Genomic DNA, 19,322 nt, shown 5'->3' on the forward strand with positions numbered 1-19,322 from the left:
AAAAGGTCTTCACATTTGTCACTTTTAAAAATTCTGTTTTATCTCAAATTAATGCAGAAGCAGGAGGTATTTCCAGTTTTTGTCATTTTATATGGAACTAAGCTTCTTGCTACTGCAAATCTGTGTAACACTCAGTGTTAAGTTGCATACTCTGTTGCACCTGAAAGGAATATAGTTTGTGTTGCTGTAAGACTGGTACTTTCTGATAGCGCAAAGGAAGAACAAAGGTGACTAGTTTAATGCACAGAATAAAAGTATTTTTTCATTGAAAGGGTCTTTACCACCATAGCAAGATTGACACTCAAAATACTGACACACCCTTCTACTGAAATACACCATTCAAGAAAACTAAAACTGAAACAACAACAACAAAAAATGTAAAACACACACAAACAAAACCATTCTTCAAGTAAAGTTTTTACTGTGAAAGTGGAGGAGAGCCAGAGATTCTCTGGGGTCCACTAGAGTTTTCACTATTGCTATTGATTTTACATGGAAGGCACCCACATACTTTGGTGATGGGCATCAGTATGAAACCCTAAGATAGATTTATTTATTTACCCTAAGTTTTGTTGTCAGAGCTGCAATTTTTACTCAAGCAAAACTCCAAATGATTTCACTAGGAATTTTGCCTAAGTAAGAACTGTAGAATCAGGGCCATGTATATTTACTGTATCTTGTTTTATGTTGTTGTTAAGTGATCTTTATGATAGAACTTTCTCCACTTCTGTATGTTGCAACCCTGCATGAATGATTTTAATAAATATTGTTGATAATTATTCTTATTATAGTTAAGAGAGCAAAAAGTAAATGCTCTTTGTCTAAATATATTTGTTTTTGAAAGGATTCCTTGGTATTTTAGTGTTTTTAATGCATCAATATTGTTCTATTCTAGACAGAAAAAGGGAGTGCACTTCATGAAGCAGCCTTATTTGGAAAGGTGGATGTAGTACGCATTTTGTTAGAAACAGGTATACCATGTTTATTTCTCATGTGATTTCTAAAGTAACAAGTGTCCTTCATATTTCTGATTTCAATGAATGCTTTCTCTTGTTGATCTTCTGTGCTAGCCCAGATGCTTGGGTATAGTTCCTCCCTGTTGGCAGACAGAGATGATATGTATGTTGGTGATGTTATTCTTCCATATTAGGGGTTTATATGCTTCCAGAGAGCATAGAGTAGACCACAGAGGCCTAGGAAAGTTTCCGATTGCACATTGGTGTTCATTTGCTGCTTCAGCACTGTGTGATGTACTGACAGCCTCGTGTAGTGAGCCAGCCCTCCTGCTCCAGGGCCAGGAAGTGACCATTCTACCCGGCTTCCACATACAAGACCGACTCTAAGTCAGGTTCTTCACCCAAGTGGGTAGCAGACCAGGAGGTAAAAAAGGTACCAGGTTAGGCTGAGATTCACACTTGAAGAATTCTTGTAGGAAAGAGAAGGAGTCCCATGAAGGGCAGATTCCTGATACCCCCTCATTTATAAGGCAATTTAGGCAGACCAAAGCAGATCTCTCCCCATAGAGGATTCATGCTTCCTTCAGATGGATTGCTAAAGAGTTTCTCCCTGCTTTTTCAGGCATCTCTCACCCTGGCATCCTATCTACCGCACGGATTCCAGTTCATCCTACAAGACACTCAGTGTCTAAAACAAGAAAGCCCCTTGTGCAACCTAGAGAAGCTCTACCTCCTGAAATCTGGGCCCCTCTTGATGCAACACTACCTCTGCCCCTAAAGCCAAGAACTGGTTGCTTCTGGCTGTCTCAACCCTTGCATTTCCATACACACAGAGTAAAATATGTATGACAGTCTAAATTAACTTTATTTTAGATTAAACAAATACTACAGACAGGAAAGAACACAAGTAACATCTCCACTCAAGGACTCAATGTTGGTATGACTCAGTTTACAACATATTAGAGGCAAGTCTGACAACAAAATGTCTGTTGTGCTGTACACACAGGAAGAGAGCCAAAAATGTATGGATTCAGCACACAGAAAATAAAGGACAACAGCAACAAGTCCACCATTCCTCTCCATCCACAGGAGCCTCTAATGATCTGAAATCTGGGGTGGTTAGTGTACAATAGATCTCACTGTTTGAGTATAGCCCCAATATAGGTAGCTCTAGTTTGTTACACCACCTAAACCCAAGTTTTGCCTCAGTAAAAAGAATGTGTTAGACTTTCCCCTAGTGCTCATGTTCTTGGTACCCTGTAGCCTCTGTGAGGGTAGAATGCTAGTATGTGTGTTGTTGATGTCTTGGGGCATCATTCAAGGAGAACAGAGATAAGGTATACACAAGATAAACTTGTATACCTTAACTCTTCACATCCTGGTTTTCAGAGGTTTAAGTTTAGTAACTCTTCACATTCTGGAAGAGTACAAGGCACCACTAGGCAACCTTAATGCTGCATTAACAAAGTTTGGGATGTTTTATGTTTTTTTAAATAAAAATAATTTCTCAGTTGCCTGATGTACTATAGCCCAGGTTTCCTTCTCCACTACCTCTCACTACTTGGCAACAGTTACTTCGGTCACAGAGTGCAGTGGTTACATATTAATCCCATTATTCCTCCTGCATCATTTCCTCACTGCTTGTCTCTCTGCCTGTTCAGCGTAGTTTGATGCTCCCTTCTCAGCTCTTCTCCACTGGGAGATACAGGTGTCAGCCTGGGACTGGTGGGTTAAGGAGTTGGGTAGAGGATGCAAGAATAGTGCAGGGACTAGCTTGGAGACAGTGGGTATATTTTTTTTGAAGGGAGGACAGATATGGGGCAATATGAGAGAAGGGAGACTTTACTGTTGTCACAGATCAGGGTATAGGAGCTCAGGCCTAGTTGTCTAGAGCAGTGGCAGTCAGGCTTAATGATTGGAGCCGAGGGGCAGTAACCATGAGTAAAAAATCAAGCAGGGTAGCAGAGATGAAATGTGCTGGAGCAGGGAAGGAGCCATGTTGGAACAAGGCAGGTATGGGAGCAATTGTAGCTGCAGGCACAAGTGTTGAGCTGCCACTGGCTATGTGCTACTACTGGGCTTAAGAGCAATCCTGGGTTTAAGAGCAATCCTTGACAGTAAACTACTCAGGTAATCTGGCTGATTAGGGATTTCAGCTGTGATTGGCTAACTGATCCCAGGCCCAGCTGCAGGCCCTCCTGACAAGTGTCCATTCCAATGTAGGTGTGTGCTCATTCAAGCACCGGCGCTGGAAAGTTTTTCCCTCAGTGGTATCTGTTGGGTCGGCCCTAGTGCCCCCTGGAGCTGCGTGCTCATAGCGCCAGTATAAAGGGTCCAATTGACCTGCAGCGCCCTTAGTTCCTTCTTACCTCCTGATCGCTGGAACTATAGCTCATCCTTGCATTTCACAGGTACTCCTTTCAGTGGACTTTGATTCTTTGATTGTATATAGGTATCTTTATTCATAATGATTAAGTTTCAGTTAATTTAGTTAGTTAGTATAGTGAACCCCACTCAGTGGGGTTAGTCCTTTTCAGCATCAGGGCGTGCCTCACTCTCCCGGATTTAAGCTTTGTGCCTCATACCACAAGCCTATGCTTGTCAATGACCCCATTCCAGCTACATTAAATGCCTGGGGAAAGTTCATGTGCCTGAGAGCTGCAAGATCTGCAAAGATTCAGGTCCCGCACTAAAAAAGACAGACACACTAGGCTTATGTTTCTCCTCATGGAGGCAGCACTTCTTCCTCCCTTGGACCCAAGTCATGCTTACTTGGTACCGAGTACTTCAGCCTCGATACAAAGAGTCCCGGCTTCTCTTAGGGAGACTCAGCACCAGTCCCCTCCAGTATCGAAAAAGGATGCTCCTTCAGCTTCTTGGAGGGACTCCCAGCACTGTCAGCCATCCCCAGTGCCAAAAAAGATCACTCTGGCAAGATACTCTTGGCACCCTTCTCCATTGCCGGTGCTGAGAAGGAAGCAGAAGAATAGAGACAGAGGGTGATCCCCAACTCCGAGGTCAATTGGGCAAAGAGTTGCTAGCAAAGTGCGACCCATGCCTCGCCACTCTGAGGCTCCTGCAACTCGTCCGGTGCCATTTACAGAGGTGGAGGAGTATGTCTCCGACTGGAACTGGCACCGACACTCCAGGCAACACCACCCAATGGCAGACTTGGGCTAGGGCATCCCATTTGTGGTTTGGCCACTGGTACAGTGGCAGGTGCCACTACAGTGGCTGTTCTGGAACCCTTGGGCTTTTCGTCCAATCCAGGAGTCACATTCCAGAAAGTCTTACTCTGTTGTATCAGAATCTAGAGCCTCTCCGCTGCTTGAGAGCCACCCTGAAGTCCTTGGGGCTGTATGCATGTGCTCCCTCTAGGAAGCACTGTAAGCCCAGCTGGCTACTCATTTCTTCCCAACACCTGCCTGGCAAGATTATACTAAGAGGAGGAGCAGGGGCTTCAGGAGAAGACCTCCATCCCAATCCTTATTGTTGTGTATTTTGTGTCTTGCCTAATTACCTAGGTTGCCGTAGCAACAGAGCTTAGCTTGTTGCCGTAGCAAGAGAATTAAACTATTAGGGGATAGCTCAGCCAGTCCTGGCTGGTTTTTAGTGTTAGTTCAACAAGGATGCTCCCTGTGTTGTATCTCTCTGTGATCCTGTGCTGATTTCTCTCTGAATACAAGCAATTAAAAGGAATTCAACATAACAAAAGTGGTGACGGAGGATAGGATCGACCTGTGCTGCACTAGCAAAAAAGTAAAAGTCAATGTAAGAAAAAACCTTTTAGCTGTTTTGGGGGTTGGGCTGTTTACACTGACAGTTCAAAATGAAACTAAAACAGGATCTGCTTTGTTCTTACCAAAGTGAAGCAGGCACACTGGGAACAGGGAAGAAACAAAGCAGTGTTACTGAATGGAAATCACCAGCAATTGTATGTGAACGACCCCAATACAAGCAATAAAAGACACTAAAAGACAAGAGAAAGAAAGAGGGTGGGGGGAAAGAGGGGAAGCAATGGCTACATTTATGTGGCCCCTGGGACCTTTTGATGAGACTCTAGAGAATTGGAACTCATATCCTGAGCACTTTCAGTTTTTTGTTATTGCAAATGGAATTAGAGATGCAAAGAAGGTGTCCATTTTCATAAGTATTTAGGAGCTAAAACCTATACTTTATTGCACAGCATAGTGAATCCTGATAAGCCAGAGACAAAATCTTATAGTGACATTGTGAAAATCCTGGAGGCACATTTTTCTCCAAAGCCACTGGTAATTGCAGAGAGATTTAGGTTCCACAATAGGAATCAAGAAGGTGAAACAATTGTGCAATTTGTAGCAGCTCTGAAGAAGCTTGCTGAGCATTGTGACCTGAACCCGACCTGATAGGTTAGTGTGTAGTCTGCACAATGAAGCAATACAGAAATGCCTGTTGATAGAGGCCCAGCTCACCTGGCAGAAGGCCATTGAAATCACAATCTCTATGGAGCTGGCCACAAAGGAAGCCCAACAGCTCAATGCATTGGCCAGAGTGCATAAGGTGTCACAGGAACCTACCCACAAGACAATGGGGAGCCGGGAATGTTACCGCTGTGGGGAGCCGGGGACCATGCATTGGAATGCTGGTGTAAAGACCTAGTGTATCAACAAGGTGGCAAAAAGGGACACATTGAGCATGCCTGCAAACAAAAGAAAGAAGAGTCAAACAGAACAGGCAAACCAGAGACAAAGAAGCCTGCTGTCCGACGGACCAAAAAATAAAATCTGCACGTGGTAGAGCAGACTCCGGATGATCAAAGTGACAGCCAGTCAGAAGAAAAAGTGCCACTCCATGTCTTGTCCATGGCAGTTGGCTCGCATGAATATTTGGTAACCCCGCTGTTGGAAGGTAAACTTGTACATGAAACTGGACACGGGCGTAGCAGTTTTGCTGGTCTCAGACACTGTGTATAAGGAGAAGCTAAAGCTTAAGCCGACAAATTATTCTGAAGACATACACTGGAGAAGCTGTACCCATGTTGGGCACTACTGATGTTAAGGTGGAGCTCAATGGACAGACTACTAAATTGCCACTGTTTGTGGTGGAAGGCAATTACCCAGTCTTAATGGGAAGGTCATGGCTTAGGAAGATTCATCTGAACTGGGCAGAAGTGCACACGATGGCTGTCAGAGCTGTTTCTTTTTTAGCTGTGTTAAAGAAATATGCTGCTGTTTTTTGAGAGGACCTGGGAAGTATGAAGGGAATTACTGTGAAATTGAACATTAAGCCTGACAGCCAACCAAAATGTCTTAAAGCCAGAACTTTGCCATATGCCATAAGGCCAAAGGTTGAAGCAGACCTGAAGTGCCTGGTCAAAAATGGAATCCTAGTACCAGTTAGCCACAGCCAATGAGCAACCCCAATCGTTCCACTATTGAAGAAAGATGGCTCCATTCAGATTTATGGGGATTTTAAGGTCACTGTTAACCCTATGTTGTGTGTAGAGCAGTACCCTCTTCCCCACATCGATGACCTCTTCACTGGCTTGGCTGGTGGACAAAAGTTCAGCAATGTTGATCTGAGTCACGCGTATTTACAGATGCATGTCAATGAGAAGTCCAAAGAACTGTTGACTGTTGTGACACATAAAGGGCTGTACCGATGCTGTCGCTTGCCCTTCGGAATAATGTCTGCTTCAGCTTTGTTCCAGAGGGCTATTGACCAGATCTTGAGTGGCTTGCCAGGAGTCCAGTGCTATCTTGACAACATCCTGGTCACTGGGAAGAATGAGGAGGATCACCTTAAGAATTTGGAAGCTGCCCTACAAAGACTTGAAGAGTATGGCCGATGAGTCCGCAAAGACAAATATGAATTCTTCCAGCTCTCTGTTGAATATTTGGGACATATTATAGATGCTACTGGCCTTCATAAGGCTCCTGCAAAAGTCGAGGCTATTGTGGAAGCTCCACCTCCTCAAAATGTAAGCCAACTTTGCTGTCTTTTAGGGCTATTGAACTATTATAGAAAGTTTATTCCACAATTAACAACACTACTAAAACCATTACATGAATTCCTTGGCCAGAAAAAGGTCTTGAAGTGGACAGAAGCCTGTGATGTTGCATTTAACAAGGCTAAATGTGCATTGCTAAATTCAGAAGTTATGAGGCACTTTGAACCTTCCTTACCTCTACAGTTGGCCTGCAATGCCTCCCCTTGTTGTGTGAGAGTGGTCACGTCACACATTATGCCTTCGGGAGAGGAGAGACCCATTGCTTTTGCCTCACACACCTTAAGCAAAGCAGAAATGAACTATGCCCAAATTGAATGTGAAGCGCTGGGAATCGTTTTCGGAATTTGGAAATTTCACCAGTATCTGTTTCAACAGAAGTTCATACTTCTCACTGACCATCGACCTCTAACATCGATTTTTGGACCACACACAATCAATTCCACCATTGACTGCTAGTCGTATGGAACAATGGGCATTGTTGCTTCCGCACACACGTATGAGATCAAATATCAGAAATCCACTCTGCACTGCAACACAGATGGTCTCTCAAGGCTGCCTTTACCAGTTAAACATCAAGATACTGGCCAGAAAAAAATCTTCTACTTTGAACAGGTAGAGAACACACCCATCACTCTACTCAAGTAAAGAAGGCAACTTGGGTTGACCCAGTACTGCCCCAAGTTATGGACCTAGTGATGCATGGAACATCTCTATGGGGCTCTCAGGTCTCACCCGATCTTCTTCCCTACATGTCCAGGAGGATGGAGTTATCAATCCATTCTGGTTGCTTGTTGTGGGGGATACACGTCATTATTCCACCACTACTGAAATCTCCGATGTTAGAACAGCTACATTCAGATCACTGTGGAATAGTGCACATGAAAGAAATTGCACGAAGCTACTTTTGGTGGCCTGGCCTGGACAGTGCCATTGAAGAGAAGGCAGGAGCTTGTACTTCATGTCAGAATGTGAGGAACACACCTCAGTTAGCGCCCCTACACCCATGGGACCGGCCTGAAAACCCATGGCAGCTTATTCACATTGATTTTGCTAGTCCATTTGAAGGAAGGATGTTCCTGGTTGTTGTAGACATCCATTCTAAATGACCAGAAGTCTCTGTAATGCCATCCACTACTGCTGAAGTTACTATCTAGAACCTGTGTGAAATCTTTAGTCGTTTTGGTCTGCCAGGACAACTCGTGAGCGACAACGGACCACAATTCGTCTCTCAGAAATTTGAAAATTTTATGAAAGCAAATGGCATACATCACATCACTTCAGCACTGTATCATCCATCCATCAATGGATTAAATGAAAGGTTTGTGCAGAACATGAAACAAGCTTTAAGATCAGCAAGGGACATTCATCCATTCAAAAGCATCTGGACACCTTCTTACTATCACACCTCATGCTATGACCAAAGCGTCCCTAGCCTTTTTAATGATGGGACGACAGCTGCGCACTTGCTTTGATCTGCTGAAACCCACCAAAGCACGACAAGTTGTGCAACGTCAACAGCAAAACCAAGTAATCAGACGTGCATACAGAGCAAGAGACCAAATCTTTAGTCCTGGACAGTCTGTCCTAGCTCTGAACTATGCTTCTGGAGCTAAATGGGTCCTTGGTACAGTCATCACCCAAACAGGCCCTGTTTCCTATACTGTCTAGACTGCAGATGATCTCACGGGGCAGCGGCATGTAGATCAGTTGTTGCCAGGTCATACATGTCCCAAGGACACATCTCCACCATTGCAGGTGAGATATCATCGAATTAGGAGTCAACTGTTCCTGACTCCCCTTCTCTATCCACCTCTGCAGAAGATACAGCCCTCTCCCCTGTTTGAGCAGATACAACATCCTCACCTGTTCGAGGTATGAGTCCTGAGCCCATTGTTAGATCCGCACCAATGACAGCTTCCAGTGCAAGAACACCAGAAGTCCGCCGTAATCCACCTAGAGGGAGAAGGCCTTCTCAACGGCTGGATCTTTAGCTAGGGCAAACCCACGTTACAGGGCAGAATAATCCCCGGGGTTTAGCTGGGAACTGAGGCAGTCTACCCTCATTCCCTAGTTTAGTGATTGTTCTGTTAAATGGGTGTTTTCATTAAGGGGGAGGAATATGTTGTGTATTTTGTGTCTTGCCTAAATGCCTAGGTTGCCATAGCAACAGAGCTTAGCTTGTTGCTGTAGCAATAGAGTTAGACTATTAGGGGATAGTTCAGTCAGTCCTGGCTGGTTTTTAGTATTAGTTCAATAAAGATGTTCCCTGTGTTGTGTGTCTCTGTGATCCTGTGCTGATTTTTCTCTCTGAATACAAGCAATTAAAAGGAATTAAATATAATACGTATCTGCATCTGTTTGCCCTCCCTAGAGATTTGGTGAGGTCTAAGCAGGCCTTTTGATGGGATGCTCAGGGACAGCATATTAGGAGAATTTGTAGATCCAACTTCCCCGGTTTTTGTGGACTGGCTATCCTACTTCTATCGGGCATGGGCCCGTATTACCTTGGATTGGTGGGTGCTACGCATGATAGTGCTGGGATACATCCTTCAGTTCAGTTGTTCCTCTCCTTTCCACCCTCCCTCCCTATCCCTCTTCAGGGACCCTTCTCATGAGGAACTTTGAGCCCAAGAGGTGCAGTTGCTCCTAAAGGTGGGAACAATGGAGGAGGTTTCACTGGAGTTAAGGGGTCAGGTTCTACTCCCATTATTTCCTAATTCCGAAGGCCAACGGTGCTTTCAGACCAATTCTAGACCTGTGAAACCTCAACAGATTCATGAAGAAGCTAAAGTTCCACATGATCTCCATGGCCTCCATCATCCCCTCCCTGGATCCAGGGGACTGGTATGCTGCCCTCAATTTGAAGGACATTTATTTCCACATCTTAAAAGGTTCTCAATCTGGTCTACACAAAAAGGCATTTCACCTACTTGGTCAACACTGCTATTCATTTTAGACTGCTTACTTCATCTGAAACAGCAAGAGCTAACTGTGTTTTCTATTAGGGTCCATCTGGCTGCAATCTCGGCCTTCCACCCTTGGGTGAACAGCTGTTCTGTTTTCTCGAGCTTTATCTGCAGTCGACTTCTTATAGGCCTTGAGAGACTGTCACCCTGGTACGGCAACCAGTCCCTCTCTGAGAACTCAATTTGGTATTGACAAGACTGATAGGGCCTCCGCTTGAATTTCTGGCAATATGCTCGCTTCTTCTCCACCTATCATGAAAGGTAGCCTTCCTGCTGTCCATTACTTTGGCCAGTACACCTTACACAGTATTCTTCAAGGACAAGGCCCAACTGCATCTACACCGACCTTCCTTCAAAGGTAGTCTCCCAATTCCATAGTAACCAGGATATTTTCTTACCAGTCTTCTATCCAAAACCAAATGGCAACAGAGAGAAACAGAGGCTCCACTCTCTGGATGTTAGATGCGCATTAGCTTTCTACATAGAAAGGACTAAATCATTTCAAAAATCCCCTCGGCTGTTCATAGCCATTGCAGAGAGGATGAAAGGTCTTCCAGTCTCAGCCCAGAGAATTTTAATCATGGATCACTTCCTGTATCTGCACATGCTACAGCCTGGCAAAGGTTCCTGCTCCTCCAGCCCTGTGGCACATTCCACAAGAGCCCAGACATTGTTAGCAGCATTTGTGGCACAAGTTCCTATCCAGTACATTTGCAGAGCAGCGACTTGGTCTTCAGTTCACACCTTCGTGTCTCAATACGCCATTGCCCAGCAGCTCGAGATGATGCTGGATTTGCCTGAGCAGCGTTACAATTGGCATGCCAGTAAACTCTGAACCTTCCACCTGTATAACTGCTTGAGAGTCACCTACATTGGAATGGTCATAAGCAAGCACTTGAAGAAGAAAAAATGGTTATGGACCTTCTGTAACTGTTGTTCTTCAAGATGTGTTGCTCATGTCCATTCCAACACCTCCCCCCCCCCCCAGCCAAGCCCCACACCTCCTGCTCCTCTATCAAAGTTAGCTAGCAAGAAGGAACTGAGGGGGCTATGGGTCGGTGGGACCTTTTATACCAGTACTATGGGATACCAGGGGGTCACCAAAGCAGACCTGATGGATAGCACTGAGGAAAAACATTCCAGCGGCAGTGCTTGGGGCAAGCACACACCTGCATTGGAATGGACATGAGCAATACATCTCAAAGAACGACAGTTATGGAAGGCCAGTAACCATTTTTATGTATGTGTGTGTGTGTGTGTGGGGAGGGGGAACAGAGATGAATTCTCTCAACATGCCCCACTGCACAGTTCTGACCACCTCCTTTTCACCCTACTCTTCCCTGCATTGTTTCAACACTCCTCTTCACTGCTCTGAACCTCCATGTTCCCCCAGCTGCTCACACTCCCTTACCATTGCTCCAACATTGCTCTAACTCCTCTAACATTCCCTCCCTTCCTCATGCCCATTGCTCTGCACCCATTGCTTTTCCAAACACATTTTTGCTGCTCCAAGTCCTCCCAGCCCCCTAGTGCTTTCAACCCCCTTCCCATGCACGCCAGCTCCACTGTCCTTCTTGCCACTCCATGGCCCTTCAAAGCTAATCAGGGGCATGGAGTGACAAGGAGGTGGTATGAGAAGGTGGTAGGGCTGCAAGGAGTGCATATACCAGTTGGAGACAGGAATGGGGAGGAAAGTGGAGATACAGAGTTCCTACCCTAAATCTGGGCTTATTTATGGGGAAAGTGCTCTATACATCTATTTGCAGAGCAGGACCCTCAGAGAGGTGCCAAGTGGTCCATTCATCTAAATAAGATGTTCTAAACTGAATTAGAACACTGTAGGGAGATTAATACACCCTGCAAAATTGCTTTGAAACATGTGCACTGCTCTTTTCATCGTGAAGTTTCTCATCCCCTCTCTATGGTGTCAGTGCTTTTGCACCTGTGCCATGCACCAAGGATGCCTGTTTCTAGCATCTCATCCTGCGAGAAAGGGCTCCCTTAGATCTCAATTTGTGTTAGAGTGGGGGGGCCCAGGTCAGATGCTCAGACTTCCCAGAGGGTCAGAGACCTCCTAGGTTCCGGCTCACACATGGGGGGGCAGGGAGTGGAGCCCCTGAGTCACAGCTCACATATGTGGCAGGCGGGAAGAGGTGTTCCCAGATCCCAGTTCACAATCTATCCCCTGAATGTTGCGTTGAGAGATGAGGCTGTGAATGGGAAGCATCTTCCCCTACTCCCAACCACCTCACCCAGCCAAGCTGAGGAGAATCGTCGAGAGCATCAAATAGGAGACAACTGTGTGAACCAAACAAAGAGTCAGACTGATCCCTTATAGTAATAAAGGTTGTTGTCTAGGGGTGTGCTGTCTCCCCATAGCCCTAAGAGGCAAGGCCCTCATCCTGCACCCTCCACACTCCTATACAAACATTCTTCCTCACTGCTCCAATCCCCATATTCCAGATCAGCCCCAGAAGGTGTATAAGAAACTGAAAATTTGTGAGCAATTCATGAAAGGGAGGCTATGTATCAGGAATCACTGGACCAACTAACCCAGTGTCTTGCTTTCCTTTGGTCATGCTCAGTTTCATTATTCAGTAAATGGGTGAAGACTATGAGTTATGATTACATTATTATACCTGTCGACTACAGTCTTTCATCAGCACTATGTTTTATTGGTGCAAATTTCCTTGACAATACTTCTAAAGTAAAATCAGAGCCTTCATGTAGGTTTTAGAGCACCTAAAATATCACTTTTAAACCAGAAATTTTGGTCTCAGGGCAAAACTTTCAAATGAGCCCCTGGAGAATGCAAGCAGAGCATAAGGAATGTACACAACACACATTCTCTGAAAACTGCCAAGGGTAGATCTTGATATCACAATGCATGGGTGTAGTTCCAGTTCAATGGGTACTGCATGTCCTCTTCAACCATCTTATTAGTGTGACAGCTATTTGACTGGAAATTGTCAGATAGTTAACAACAGAACCCTAGATTTTTTGCACATGCACACTTTCAATCACTTTGGCTCAGAAGTTTGGCATGAACCAACCTGAAGTTCCAAACTCTAAGGTTAATAATTTTTTTTAGTATTGCTTCCTGAGAACACTAGCTGAGATAAATCCCAAATGATTAAAATCAGACTAGAGCTATAGAATGAGCCACATTGGTGCCCAAAACATTAGAACAAGTTGATTTTGTAAAATGTTGGTTTTAGAGGGCTGCATCTTGAGAACCCCTTGCTCGAATCACCCCAAATTTGGACCATTAACCCTAGCCTGCAACCCTATGAGAGAGAAACACATTTCAAACAATATGTGAATTTTAGAGCAATTAGAATAGTTAGGCTTTAAACAGAAAGTGATACCCAACCTTAACTATAGCAGAGCTGCCTCTTCGCTACGATGGTAAAACTGTTAGTAGCCAGTTTGCCAAGCTTGACGTATTACATTTATAATCAGACATTTTGGGTTAAATATTTTTCTTTTCATAGTACATTATAGTTATTTTTCTTTCAGGAATTGATGCCAACATAAAAGACAGCTTAGGTAGAACTGTTTTAGATATCCTTAAAGAACATCCATCTCAGCAATCACTACAAATTGCTACACTACTTCAAGGTGAGTTATATTAAATCATATGCTAGCCAAAAGAGAGATAAATAAGAATAAAATTACAGGTAAGCTAAAATGTATACTGTTCTCTTACCTTGTGTTACTTCATGATTTTCTTCTTGTGAATTAAAAACACTGCAGTACATTGTTATTGTTTGGTAAGCATACAAAGTTCAATAGTCACATTTTGTTGTACAGTTTTTAAAATTTCACTCTTTTCTCCCTCTGATAATGAAATGTAAGAAGTCACACTAATCTGATATGTCATTAGTACTTAATATTACATTACTTTTTGTAAAATTAACTTCTATAACATCTGACTTCAGTTTCATTGTTTGCAGTGGTATTATAGCCATGTCGGTCCCAGATTATAAGAAAGATAAGGTGGGTGAGGTAATATCTTTTATTGGACCAACTTCTGTTGGTGAAAGAGACAAGTTTTTGAGCTCCACAGATCTGAAGAAGAGCTGTGTGGAGCTTGAAAGCTTGTCTTTTTTTCACCAACACAAGTTGGTCCAATAAAATATATTAACTTAGCCTCCTTGTCTCTACCAATTTCTTTAAAATTTATTACTCTTAAGTACTGTAGAATTGGTTAATTAGTACATTAGTAGTAAAGCTGATTGAAATTTCAACAAAAAGTGGAAAGAAAAAATGAACAAATAGTTTCGTGTCATTTTTGTCATCTTTCAATCAGCTCTAATTAGCAAAAAAAATTGTAATTGTGCTGATGATAGTAATATTATCATTTTTTAAAGATACCATTTGGACAGGCTTCTTGTTCTTGGATCTTAGTTCCTTGGAGTGAGACTAATGGAACTCCTTCAATTGTTTAAGTTTTTGACCCTAGAGGATGGCTGTAGAAGGGTGGAACATGAACCTGACCCTGCAACTAAATGTTGTAGACCACCGTTTGCCAAGCATTGACCTTTGAATATTCCATTCATTTCTTGATTGTAATTTGTGAAGTTGCTCCCTGTTGGAGAATTTATTTCTGCTGTACTCCCAACTGTGTTACTGAAGATCAGTATATTCTTTTCAAATTTACCCATACATACTCAATTTAGTATGGTTGCCTATATTTCTTGTGAAGTGGTTGCCTCAAACACTTCAGCACAGTCTTTAGCGTCCAAGTGAATACCATCGCACATCCACTCCTGTGCTTTTTCTCTGACACTTTGGTGTCAAACCTGGTGCCTGTCTCATTTCTTCAGTACAGTATTCTAGTAACCTCAGCTCCGTGAATTAGCCAGTTTTTTTCAAAATGCTCTTGAACTATGAAACCTTGTTTTACATGGTATACCCAGCCCCTGAAAAAGGGTGTCTCAGTGTCTCTTATGTCTTTCAGTGCATCAATATCTGCTCTGAATTCTAAAGACCGAAAATAATGTAATCAGTTTCAAGGTATTTTTTGCTGTTCTGCCATCCAAACTCTTCTTATAATGATGTCTTCAAAGGGAGCAAAGAAGGCTGCTCAGAGGCTTCAAACTATCTGACTGTCCCATAATGGCAGCTATGTTCATTGCTTTGTCTGCCTTAGAGTCAACAGTGATGTTCAGGGATGCCAAATTTGCCTTCAAGCGCCACCTGTGTATTGAAGAAATGTGAGGAGCATCTTCAGACCTTCCTTATGGCACCCTATTGAGACTCCTCAGTGTCTAGCACAAAGCCAGCCAGGAATCCTGTGAAGTGTAAACTCTCAGAGATAAAGCTTGAGTTGGTGAAGAGTTGGATTGCCAGGACTCAGTTCTGGCATTGCATACACTGAAACAGGCTTGTCTTGCCACTGGTAAGCCAGTGGGGCAGCTTCCTCAATGACGTGTAGGTGCTATTCCAGTCAAAGCTGAGGTCTCTGCAAAGAATCAGGATCTCAAAACTTGATTTTGTTGTTAATAAGCTCCAGGTCATTGGGTAGGACAGAGCCTCTGCACAAGAGAGGTGGGAGGTGCTGAGAGGGGCCTAGCAGCTCCCAAATGCACCCCTGTTAAAGCTCCTGTCTCTAGACAGCTCCATATTGAAGCCTCCAGATTTTCTCATACCTTTATACTGTTGTAGTGGAGAGGGATATAATGATTCTAGGTACCAGTGGTCATATGACCATTTTTTCAAGTTTTTCCTCCTGTTTCCTTCTGCATACATAAATTGAGTGTCTGATGATGAGCATTTAAGGGGCTTCTCACTCCTCTTTGTTCCTAGATTTAAATTAAGAAGGAACATTTCTGTACACTACTGGCATTGGGCATATTATTGCTGCTCATTGCAGCCTATTTTTTTTTTCTTTTGGAACATACCTTGTACTTCTTACTTCTTCTTTGAGTAGATGCAAATGTGTATTCCAAATAGGTGTGTATGTACCCTGTGCACCAGAGCCCGAGACTTTTGCCTAGCAGTATTTGTAGAAAGGCAGTACTCACACCTTGTGCCTGTAGCCCTTCCACTGGCAATATGAGGTGGTGCCGCCCATTCCCCCGTCAGCTCCTGCTGACTGGGTCCTCTGGAGTTGAAGCTCTGTGTGGTTGTTACTTCACAACCTTACAATTTATTTTCTTAGCCTAGTTCTCTGATACATAGTTAGTTAGTGTTAGAGTAAAAGTTATAGATATAGTATAGTGTTAGCACTAGTGCTTCCCGGTGATGCCCTCATTGGGGTTCCATTATTGCGCTTCGTGTGGAGTGGCAATTCCCAACAGTGACTCCCTCACATAGTGTTTGCTCCGCCTTGGTGAAGCCCACCTTAAACAGTGCTGTTCGATCTGTAGATCATTCAAGAAGAGGATTCAGGTATCACGGGATCTTCACTTTAAGCAGCACCTGCTTGAATTCTGGTACCGAGGCCTGCTTCAGGCTGCATATCACCCCCCAGTTTGGAAAGTGCTGTTGCTTCACATTCCAGGGTAGAGGCCTCACCAAAGAGGTGCAGGAGTTGTTCTTTATTGCAAAGAAGAGGTTGCATAAGACCAATCGGGAGTGCTCCAGGTCTCGAAACAACTCTTCTGCTACCCCTAATGAGCATGGACCGGCACAGGGCTTGCTCTGGCGCACAGGATGGCACCGGTGCATCTGACCATCCCGTGGTACAGGGTAGGGAGGGCAGACACCCAATACCATCAACTCTGGTTCTGGCCTCCGGTCATCCATTGAGTCCAGTACTGAAGGGAACGATGCCTGTGCTGATAGTGTCAGTGATGTCAGTGTACCAGACTGCAGTGGACCTACTCTGCCTTTTGGTCCTGTCCTCGCTGCCTGCCCAAGACTTCGCGAGACTGGAACCCAGGATGGCCCCTGAGTTGGATCGTGCTGCCAAAGTCTTGGCAATACACCATGAAGCATCCCTCCCTGTGGTTAGTGTGGGCACGGTATCAGAGACAGTACAAATTTCTTTGGTACCGGGCCCTTTCTTGGCACTGATGCAATTGATGCTGCAGATGTTTCTGTGGAGGTTATTACCTGGACATCGAAGCATGTGGGTACTCCAATACTGCTGTTTGCATCGGGACCAACCTCACCTGCAGAACCAACTTTTTCGGCATCGGGAATGCTGAATTCAACCTCATTCTGGACCACAGATGAGTTACATCGCCTGTTGGCTTTCTCTTCAGTTGCCCCTCATGTGTCTCTGAGGTTCCAGGTTTCGTCTGATTCAGACTTGGGTTTCTTGTCCTTCTGCGTCATTTCACTGGAGAGGGTCTGAAGGCCGCTGATAGACCAGTAGGCCTACCAGGATTGGCATGTGCCCCAAGGCCAGGATGGAGGCCCCTGACCCAGTGCCTACTGGCCACCAATTCCTTACCCATACCAGTGTCACCCTTGGGCTCAGAGGGAAGCTTCTTTATCCTAGAGGTCTCACTTGTCATCCAAATCAAAAGTGAGATTGACTCCTTGTGTCATTAGGGGCTGTGGATCAGCTGCAAGTTTAGAAGCCTTCGGTTCCCTTTTTTGTGGAACCCCCAGAGTTTCCTGTTTGCAGATGCTGCTCCAGGAGCACGATCTGCCTCTGGACCAGCCAACAGCCTCATTCTCATCTCTACATGATGCAGTGTTGCCTCGTTCATCCTCCCTTTCCATCCCAGAGGACTTCAAGGTGTATCAGGACCCTTTACATTGGGTGGCCTTTTCCCTGGGTATTCAGGCAGAGTTTATGCAGGAGAATACCCATTAACTTGTGGACATTCTCCAGCTCTCTGTCCCTGGGAGGGTGGTCCTCCTGATTAATGAGGTGTTTCTCCAACCTGAAAGGGCTTTTTGGGATATGCCAGTTTCAGTACCACCAGTGGCCAAGTGCTTGAAGAAGCACTATTTTGTGCCAATTCAGGGATATGAGGGTTTTATTTCCACCTGGCTCCAAATTCCCTGGTGGTCACAGCAGTTAATGACAGACACTGACAGGACAGATTCAAGTCATGGTACTCCTGCAAGAAAGTCTCCAATATATGAAAATCAAAGACGGAAGTTTCTATGGGCACTGTGGCCTCAGTTATCATGCAGCCATTCCCAAAGTGACTTTTGAGAATTTGTGTGTTTAAAGCAAGTAAAAGATGTTGCATATAAGAATTTGGAAGAGATTCTAGTGGTTGTGATTTTTTTATCCCACACCTTTTTCCAACATCTTGATTAATTCAAGCTCTTGCAGTAATTGTTTTATGGTGTCCCTCATTTAGTGTCTTTGTCTCACATGGTCTTAACATTTGAGGCTTGGGTGAAAGAAGAGTCGGCCTACATCTGCAGAAAAGTTGCCCATTTTGTGCTAGAAAAAAAACTGATGAAATCACTCACAAAAGCAATTTAATACAGAATGACCAAACTACACATCTATTTAAGTATTCTGCAGTAATTGTTAATCCTAGATGGATTGATTAGAAATGACAGTTCAATTTTAAATATTTCTCATATGCTGGATGTTATCATTTTCTGTGGTTTGTGTAGATGTGAGCTGCATAAAATTTCACAGTTAAAACATAAAAATGGAACTACTTATTGCAGTAAGCATCCTCTATTCAAAGAATAAAATATCAGGAGGTGCCAAATAAGGCCACTTTCCTGGATATTTATTCAATGGCAAAATGATATCATTCAAAATTGAAGTAGTTAACAGTGTTGGCATTTAGGGAATTATAATTAGGCTTTGAAGATAAAAGGAATTCTGCCAAGACTGGGAGACCTAAAATTAAACCAACCAGCTGTGTTTTAGTTTTATCACGTGCTAACGTGACGCAGGTGCATGTTGGACCATTCTTTAACTCTTTTCTGCAGCCTGCTCTATTCTATATTAGAATACTGCTCCCTGACTAATTCAGGCAGCAGGATTCTTGCTATTATGAAAATAGGAATCAGTAAGCAGGCAGATCAGAGAAATGACAGGATAAGAAAGTGTTTGCCCACAAATGCAAAGAAACTCCATTTTCTTTTGATTGGTGTAGGATTACACAGTACAACAATAGAGGGGCTTGTTCTGCCCTCTTACTTTTTACTCATATTGTAAACAATAGGACTGCTTCCAAAGTAAGAGTCTATGCAGCTTGAGAAATGGAGGGCAGAATGTGTTCTTGAAATTGCACTTTAAGTTGCAGATTTCTATTTTTAATTATAATTGTAATTATTATGGGGATATTGTGGGGATAACTATGCTTAGCTTGTTTTATAATGTGTTTTGAGATCTAGTGTGCTACATGAGGTAGTTATCATCATTATTATTATTATTATTATTATTTGTATTTCTATAGTGTCTAGGAGCCCCAATCATGGACCAGGACCCCATTGTGGTAGGCGCTGTACAAACACACGACAAAAAGACATTCC

At 43.8% G+C, this 19,322-nt stretch overlaps 1 protein-coding gene across 3 annotated transcripts in view; it reads left to right on the forward strand.

Annotated features, from left to right (window-relative positions):
- ANKS1B (ankyrin repeat and sterile alpha motif domain containing 1B) overlaps window positions 1-19,322 on the forward strand; it is a 736,922-nt gene that overhangs the window by 128,647 nt on the left and 588,953 nt on the right. For all 3 annotated transcript variants that reach the window (XM_067559741.1, XM_067559742.1, XM_067559740.1), the window contains exons 5-6: window positions 896-971; window positions 13,431-13,532. In XM_067559741.1, coding sequence (XP_067415842.1) covers window positions 896-971; window positions 13,431-13,532 — 178 coding nt within the window. The remainder of the gene's footprint in view (window positions 1-895; window positions 972-13,430; window positions 13,533-19,322) is intronic.

This window comes from Emydura macquarii, unplaced genomic scaffold (assembly GCF_026122565.2).
Source record: "Emydura macquarii macquarii isolate MOO-44397 ecotype Brisbane River unplaced genomic scaffold, CSIRO-AGI_Emac_v2 contig_2205, whole genome shotgun sequence".
In the NCBI taxonomy this organism is placed as follows: Eukaryota; Metazoa; Chordata; order Testudines; family Chelidae; genus Emydura; species Emydura macquarii.